We start from the raw sequence: 9,409 nt of genomic DNA, 5'->3' as shown, positions 1-9,409 counted from the left end.
TTAAATTACAAGCAGTTTGAATCACACTATGCATGATCATCAAATGTACAGTAAAAATTTTACAAATTAAAAAAAATGTACACCATTTAAGACCATTAAGAACTGGACATTCATCCAGGAAAATATTGCCATACACCTTATATACTGGTTTTATTTTATTTTACAAGGAAAACAAAATCCCCAGCCTACAAGCTCCTAGTTCATAACAGACTGTACATACATCATTCATGTGTGTATACAGTCAATGTGCAAGGCAACTTAATCAGCAGTCATTGCAGTTCAAGTTTACATTTCTTGTAGATAATCTATACTAACAATTTTAAACCAGTTTTGACACCATCTTAAATCAAAAAAAGCTATAGTGTTTTTGGACAAGTTAATGCTGTATACACTTTTGATTTAAGGCAAAAAAAAAAAAATTCCATTTATCCCCAAATGATAGGGATTTTTGAACACTCTGTATTTGCACAAATGCTGCATATTCAATACAAGGTAGTGCTTACAGCTATGGGGGACCCAAACTGGATAATTATGCGATAGATGAACCTTACTGGCCTGAATTTCTTTATCAGGGAGAACTTTGCGATCTTTGCCTTGCCCTCTCCTCTATAGACTGACGATTTTTCGGGCATGCACAAATAAAGCAAAATGAATTGAAAAGAGGTCACTTGTGATGGTTGTGCAGGCTGGAAGAACAAGACAGAGGGCAGGATAACCAAAATCTTAGAAATGTTGTGTAGAAGGTGTTTAAACATACACATGAAAAAAAAAAAAACAGTCCTGGGTGGTCTAACCGTTAAGTAATGGATTGCAACTTTATTTTATTTTTTTACTGCATTAAACATACATTACTAGTTTACTGTCTGTCATGAGGGTTACTGAACCAAGACAAGAATTCAAATCAGGAAGGCCAGCAAGGTCTGAAAAAAAAAAAAAAAAAAAGAAAAAAAAACTAATTTAAAAAATCCTGATCTGTATACTTCTTTCAGGTCTGTGACTCAAGGTTAACGCGAGGAAAGCAAGCCAGCATGACAATTGGGGAATTGGCAATTTAGAATGAGGGTCCAATACTGGCAGCCTCCACGTTTCCTTCATGACAAGTGTCTTTGAAGTCATTTTAAAGAGGAATTTAGGCTACATAGAACAAACAGACATACTGCATATACATGACCATCTAGAGAACAAATAGATCAAAAGAGAATTAAGTATCAGTGCAATGGTGAGAATCTAAGACATCAATGCAGTTAATAGGACATTTAAGAAAACTAGCGCACAAAAAAAAATAAAAAAAAAATGGAAACCAGTATCTAGCTCATTAATGTCAGTCAGTATGCATGGCTAATATTTGTTTGAGAACTGTACAGTCTCTGATCACTTTTTGGTCTCGTTCAGAGGTGTATCTATCTGTACACCCATGTGAAAGGCTGCCTTTGCCCACACAGGATGCACAGGTGTTCCGTTCTTGTCTACTGGCAATTTGACAGCCATGTAAGGTGCATGTCCCCAAACACACAATGTGCATTTGGGGACACACACCTGCACAGCTGCCAAACTGGGACCAATGACTGCCGGTGCAGCTGCTGCATCCCTATAAACATGAATAGGACTATCTGCACTGAACATCTGTGCATCCCATTCAGGCACAGATGGCCCTCACACAGGTATACAGATAGGTACGTCCATGTGAATGAGGCTTTTAAGATAAACAAACCAATTAGTCCACTCAACAGCACAGTTATTTTTATCTTGCTTGGTTTTCTTTCATTACAAGTGCAATTCCTTCACAAAACTATTTTCATGGTATAACTGACAGACTACATGGTGCTTGCTGTCTACACCTGCCAGGCTAATGGGCTGGTTCACACAGGAGAGGATGGCTGCAGCACTGCCCATTTCAGCCTGTGGTAGGGGGGGGGCAATGTGGCGCGCAATTCAGCTAATCACATGGCCTCTTTTCTGGAAAAACTTTATTTGAAGTGTGCAAAACACACACTTGATTCATGATGCTGAACAGCAGTATGATGCGCAGTGCTGCTGTACAGTGCCATGCGATAAATTGCAGCACATGTGCATTTCATCACAGTGCACTGCAGCAGGAATCTGGCCTGCGTTGCAGTGTGAATAGAATACACAGGAAACAACGTTTTTCTGCGTCTCCTTCCAGTGACAGTCATTTAAAATGTAGTAAAACTTCTGTCCCCATACAATGTGTGAATTAGTCCTACATGGAATAAAAAAAAAGAAAAAAAAATAGCATAAATGTTTATGAAATGCATTCTGAAAACTGGGAGGTCAAGGAAGACTTGCACCAGTTAAAAAAAAGCAACTTATCTAGAAAAACCTAGATAGAGATAAAAACAAGTCACAACTAGAGTGTCGCTATACTGAATGCCTAGGTTAAAGTAAACCTGTCTTGGGATAAATACAGGGAAACACGAAGGCCAGAAAAGTTGGGAATCTTCTGCATGCTTGCTGTGTCAGTGACCCAAAATATTAAATAAAGAGGACCAGCAAGACAGCAAGGCTAGAATAAAGGCGGTAGGGGTTAAATTGTCAGGTTTTATTGCTAGCTGTGTCTCCAATGGGGGGAACGACCCCAGCACAGAAGATTAGGTGAAATCTCCCAATAGGAGCACAGAAATAAAAATCTGGCAGACATGCTAATCTCTCCCCTCAAATCCTGTCCCAAAGGCCACTTCTCTCCAGGGCAAATAGGGAAAATCTCAGCTGATGCACAGGGGCTGCTGTACAATTGCACCCAATAAAAATGTCCACCCCCTTCAAATTATTATGCAAAAGTAGCCAATTTGCTTCAGCTGAATCATAGCAGCTCTAATGTCAAATGAATGTGGTTTAATCCTAGACAAGGCTATGTGTATTCATTGTTCACGGTCTGGTTTTGCCAGGGGTCTCTAAGCATATGATCATTAAGGGCTTACATTTGAACTGTTGCATTCAGGTAATAGATACAAAATATAACTTGGGGTCCATTTTTACTTACACCTTTGAGAATACAGAATTTTAAGCATTGGTGTGTTTAAGATATTACACTAAAAGGTATTACAGGTCAAAAGCTTGCAGCCAGGGAATTTTTCATTCTCTTTAATCTAAAAACACATGAAAATGTGTTAATATAACTTGATAATTTCTACATGAATAGCTGCAATGAAATTGGCATGCAGTTTTCAAAACTGCACATATTTTAAGCTGGCCTTTGGACAACTGTTTGTATATTACCATAGTTTCTACACAAAAAAACAGATTATGCGAATGACATCCTTCAACCTTCCCACCCCAGCCAGAGGAAGCCTTGACATGTATTCATTCATAAAAATACAAGGCTTCCTATGATTGGCTGAACAGCGCTCAGCCTAACTCAAATTTGTTCTGGGAGTGGGGCGAAAGCTGGATGTAGTAGCAGATGCTACATTAATTTTATACAGCACTCCCAGCGGGCGCATGTGTTAATCACACAGTAAACCTGGAGTTTAGTATTAAAGTGGTTGTATCCGATTGGACATTTTTTACTTACAGGTAAGCTTATAACAAAGGCTTACCTGTAGGTAAAAAGAACATCTCCTAAACCTGCATGATTTAAGTGATATTGATCCTGCATGCATCTACTGAAGCCAGTGGCACATGCACACTGCAGGTCCAGCGTATCCTGCTGGAATTACATTGCGGCTCCGGCCACTCACAGCGCCGGAGTCAGCGGTCCCAGAAGAAACGCAAAGGGAACAGGTCAGTTCCCTCAGCGGGGACCAAGTGCCACTGCAGGGCTTCTTCTATGGCAAGTATTTCATAATGTGCTAGTGTGAGATGCATACTAGCACATTATACTATTGTCTTGTAGGTTTTTTTTCCCCTGCGGTTTACTACCGCTTTAGGTACAATAAAGCCTACTGTAAGGCATTCCGTTATGGAAATGTAAGAATCTGCATCTTACCTTACTAATTACAATTGTAATGGCACTGTTATGTGGTTACATCTAACATAAATCCTCCCTTCATGTAGACATTTATGATATTCATTACACCAACTGAATTTTATTCGTAATGTGAAAAATACCTGCCATTACCTTTACTATCCTGAAAACCCTTTTCTATGCACCCCTCCAATTTTAAAAGTAATGTGTTTTGGAGCTGCCAAACTGTCGCTTGGCTGACCCAACAGTATGGGGGGAGCACACTGCAGATACTGATCCCACCAAGAGCTTGTCTATTTTTTCCTTTTTAGAACTTAGACAGCTACCTTGAAATAAACATCTAAAATCTAATATACAATGTTATACAAGTTATTTTCTATGACTATCTGGAGCATCTCACTTGTACTGGTAAAATTTTTAAATCGTGAACATAGAAAATGTTTATTTTGCTTTGCTTCCAGATTATCAGTCCTTTCTATAATAACAAATAAGACAACTGGGCTTCAGTTCAATCTGTTTTAACAGAATGATTTACTCTGGCATGTCACAAAAAACATCTATTACAATCATGGTTACATAGGATATCCCGAGATTGAAGCAGCCATTTATTTGAAACCTCTGTCAGACAAGACATGCTATGCAAGTAAGCTTAATGACAAGCCAGTGCAGCAAGCAATACTGCTGCCCACTTCACTGCCTGTTGTGACCTGATTGCCACTGCTACTGCATTTGTGTTATAATCAGGATATCTCAGAATCCTTAGTGCCCTCCCTCACTCCTACAACGGATGGGCTCACCGCCTTTCACAGAAGTCTCCAGAGTTTAACACCAAATTATTGTCAGCCTGTTAAATTAGCTACAGCATCCCAGGTAAAATTAGGTTTACTGCACAGGACTTTTTTTTTTTTTTTTTTTTAAGTATCTTTGGTACAACATTTGCAATGAGCACTGTACTTAAAGCTGAACTCAGCGATTTAAATAGTTAAGTTTAGAGGTAGAGGAATACCCTGTAATAGTTACCTTATTTCCTCCTGCCATCCTCATGTAAAATGCAGGACCAGATGACATCTTCGAAGTGTGAGCACAGGCCAGAGCATTGAAGGGTAACAGCTTTAGGGTACTGGTCACAGCGCAGTGGTGTAGCAAGGAATAAGGTATTACAGCTCATTCCTCTACCCCAAAACTTTTGATTTGGGAAAGCCCCAGTGCAAAAGTATTTTTTTTTTCTGCTGTCCAGATTGGGGCTATAAGGAATACCAGAGTGATGGAATGCTGGTTACAAAACTGAAAAAAAAATATGATAAAAATGAAGTTGTCCTAGTTAGGACTGATTTAGTGAGATTGCAACAGATGCCCTAGTGTGGTCTAACGCCTACAAAACAGCCAGGAGGAGATATGAATAAAGCAAGGTATGCTCTTCACTTGGAAGAACTTTTTTTCTTCCCAAACTAAACTTGGATAATATACACAAATACTCTTGCAACAATTAGCCTATAGAATTCGTTTTCCCATTTTCAAGGCTGGGGAAGAGGTCAATACAAGAACCAGAGAGTAAATGTTACATGGCCACCCGTTTAAGACAGAGAATACAAGAAGAGAAAGTGACCAGCACTGTATCACACAATAGCAAGCTATGGATCAAACCATTTGCCATGGGCACACTCTGGCAAATGCTCTTGAGTCATAGTAAAGTTAACCAATTTTAATGACTAAGAATAATTTAGAGGAAATGTATGTGTTAATCAGAGACCCAGTTTAGTGTCTTGCACACAGTGCTAAGATGGTGTATGCACCCTATACAGCGTTAGAACCCTTGGAGTAATGTGTCTAAACTATTTTCGTTTCATTAAAATAATCAAATATGGAGCAGTCACAGGTTCCTCAGATGAACGGAATATTTGCATTAAAGTGCACCTGTCACTTAAAGGTACACGTAATACTGCAAAAGGAGAAAGCTAGAGGAAGGTAGACATTGACAGTGTAACTGTAGTGGGTATTTCATGTGAGAAATCGTATGTTTTGACCAATCCTGTTTAAGCCAATATTTTATGTTTACTTGTAACAGTGGTAGGATATTTGGCCGAGGGTGATTTTTCTTGTGATAATCAATATATTCTCAAAAGGCAAGACGAGAGATGATAGGGGACAATGAAGCGTAACATTTAATGAGCAGTATGAGAACTCTGCTAACTGGACTGCTGAGCTTACAGGTGCTCAGACATGAGCATAACCTCTTTAAATGTCAGCGCATATTTTAAAATCTCAGGCCAGCCCTAGTTTCTAGTTTTTGTTTCTCTCCGATTCTATTAGTATATTTAAAATAACCGTGCCAGCACAGGGCGATTTGCATGTAAATTTACCTGCAAAAAGACTGTATATACCTACCTTTCCGGCAGCTTTCTTCATGAAAAACTGCTCGCTGCAAGTATTCAAACACCTCTATTCGCTGTATTTTCTCTCATCAGCTTGTATGCCGGTATATAGGTACAGAATGGGAGGAACCACAGCGAGCAGCGGGGGAGACAGATGATATTTGACCCATTGCTGAATACTAGTAGAGGGCAGTGAGCAGAGAAGAGTTCAGCACAAAGTTATGCAGTCTTTTTGCAGACATGTTTTATCCATACTGCTATGATAACACGCATACAAGAACAGGAATTAAAATTGTGTTTACTATTTCTTAAAGTAGAACTCTAGACTAAAATTTGGGGGTTTGAATTGAAAAGGTTTCGAAGATCTCTCATGTTATTTCAGACTTCCCATGAGAAAGGCTCTCCTCAATTTCCCATTTCAAAAATACAACAGGAAATTAGTGTAAATGTTCCCAAAATAAAGAAAAAAGTTTCACAGGTGTCATCAGACCAGTTGTCCCTACTGGAAGACTTCCCTCAATGTGCATTTCCAGTGACACCCAGAAAATTTAGACTGTCACGTTCTGACCAACAATGACCATCATTAAAAGATAACGAAGCAATGAAGACACCACCCCCCCACCCAAATCAAGGGATGGAGACAGCAGTACTGACCTGACAGAGGATTTAACTGTCCTGCAATCTGTCCAAAACTAGACAAACACGTTTTGGCTGAAGTCCCAATTTATAATAAACATGCACTACTGAAGTTGAGAGGTGTATGTTCCATTCTCTGTAGCATATGGTCTGCTAACAAAAAAAATGACACATCTACATAGGACAAAGCAAATCACTGTAATCTATATATGGACTGTATATCCTATAGACCTGTAACACATAGCAGGAGTTACAGCCAGGTACAGCTACAAAAAGTGGATATGCAAACCCACATCTAAAACAACCACATTCATTTTAGATACAAATATTGGGACTGTTCTATATACTGAGGAGTGAACGCATACAATATATCGTCATACTGGATGTGCAAAAAAGATCCAAAATCTTTGAAAAAAAAAAACAAAAAAAAAACCATACATGTTGCTGTTTTCCAAGAAAAACAACAATATGAAAAAGATACAGCATGTAAGATGCTGAGATCAAGAATCTCAGGAGCAGCTTCATTCACAATCTAGAATGCAAAAAACAAATATATCAACACAATCGAATAGATAAAATTTAGAGCAAGCAGTGGTTCCCCCCCTTAAAAAACTTCTGTACAGATATGCAAGAAATATAACAGTGCAATAATAATCAATACATAGTGTTTTAAACGTTGATGGATACACAGTAAGATTTCTTTTCATTACATTAGCACAGACACAATATAGATATATACCGCAATGTACAAGGTTCATTGTACTAGATACTACTTTACAGCTCTAACCTGCATAATGTGCACTGAATGCAGTAATAGCTTTACATAGGCAAAGAGCAGGAGTGCTGGGATCACTGAGAATGACAGCAGACTGTGGAGATGAGGAAGTAGATTGTACAATAATTTACACTGTGGATACACTCCTGCCGCCAAGGTTCTCAACATTTACACAATCTGAGATTGCTCCTTTTGGAGAATACAATGGTATACAAGTGCCATCCACAAAGGGAACAGTAGTCTTTTTTTCAGTCCTTTTCACCATCCTCACTACTACCTGGAAATAGAGAAGAAACAGAAATGTTTCAAAAACGGTCACCTTCAAAGGCAGTGTACATGAACTAGGATAGCATTTTACTAACAATTTTTAAAAGGTTGGGGATGTAACCAACAATATAGTGCAGAGAAATTATGGAGGCAGCAAGTGCAGGAGAGGAGTGTGGAGGGTATGACAGGTACAATAAATGTAGACGGTGTACAGAGGGTATGACAGCAGACTATAGGTGAAGAGTAGTACAGAGGGCATGACAGTTGAATCCGTGTACAAAAGAAAATTGTGGATTGTATAATACAATCCAATATGTGCAGGAGAGGAGTGCAGAGGGTATGCCAGGGCCAATACAAGCAGGAAGAGAGCGCTTCATGTATGACAGCAGGAAGGGAGTGCAGAGAGTATTTTAGGGTGAATAATGTGCCGCAGTGTGGGCAAGTTATTACAATGGTAAACGTGCAGGAGAGAAGTACACGGAAGGTATGACTCTGGGCAGTATGTACAGGAGAGGAGTGCAGAGCGTATTACAAGGTGATCAATTGCAGAAGAGTGTGGATCTTATGACTGTGGGCAATGTGTGGAGGAGGGTATTACGGGGGGGGGATATGTGCAGGAGAGAAGTATAGAGGCCTGTGGGCAATATGTGCAGAAGGGGTGGAGGGTATGACCATGGCCAGTATGCGCAGTAAAGGAGTTTGAAGGTATGACAGAGGAGAGAGTGTGTGCAGGAGGGACTAGGGGTATCACAGCGGGTAGAACAGGTAATCTTTGGACTCACAAATGGTGGTTACTGATCTTTCGAATTAGCAACAAAATATGGTCAAAGTTATAGTAATTTGTAATACAGGAATTGTAGAGCAGCAGCATGGGATCCAAGCTCTTCAGAGGGTTTTAAACACAAGAGTTATAGAAGTTACAATTTGTGTCAAGGAAATGACCCCCCCCCCCCCCAAATTGAGGCAGGGCATTCTTAGTGGCGGTAGCAGGCATACTGTCTGCAGCAATATAGTCCGTAAAAGTTTTGGGACAAAAGACTCTAAAAAGGAAAACTGAAAATGTAATCAGGCTATTAGCCAGGACTGTTTTTTTGGAGTCCAGGAACAGTGGGGGTAGTGCTGGAGACACAGGGGATGGGGCAAGGTTTTGTTTCTAGGGATGAAACAGGAAAGGGACAGTGGATCAGATATTACCACTGGACCAGTCAGAGGAGACTGATATTTGGTGTGGTGGTTAAGTACATATACTGGGTAATGAATGCAGAGGGCTTACCCTACATGAGCTGGGTACTTGACAGGTTAACACACGGCTTAGGAATGAGTATTATGGAGATAATGCACATGACGGAGCATAGGGAGTTGAGAGGTTATCACTTAGAGGATTGGGGTGCTGAGGATGTTAAAGAACCCAAGTGGGGGCTGGCCAATGAGGGG

The 9,409-nt window shown here is 39.8% G+C and overlaps 1 protein-coding gene across 1 annotated transcript in view; it reads right to left on the bottom strand.

The window, feature by feature from the left end:
• Positions 1-1,075: 1,075 nt before the first annotated feature.
• The window catches only part of LMTK2 (lemur tyrosine kinase 2), a 147,231-nt gene continuing 138,897 nt past the window's right edge, over positions 1,076-9,409 (bottom strand). Inside the window, exon 14 of the mRNA XM_077449038.1 lies at positions 1,076-7,985. Within this exon, the coding sequence (XP_077305164.1) occupies positions 7,957-7,985 (29 nt within the window). The 3' untranslated portion in view covers positions 1,076-7,956. The remainder of the gene's footprint in view (positions 7,986-9,409) is intronic.

The sequence above is a fragment of the Lithobates pipiens genome, unplaced genomic scaffold, assembly GCF_037356315.1.
Source record: "Lithobates pipiens isolate NorthernLeopardFrog02 unplaced genomic scaffold, aLitPip1_a1.2 Scaffold_22, whole genome shotgun sequence".
In the NCBI taxonomy this organism is placed as follows: Eukaryota; Metazoa; Chordata; class Amphibia; order Anura; family Ranidae; genus Lithobates; species Lithobates pipiens.
Note: the sequence above shows the minus strand (reverse complement) of the source record. Positions and strands in the feature narration are given on the sequence as shown.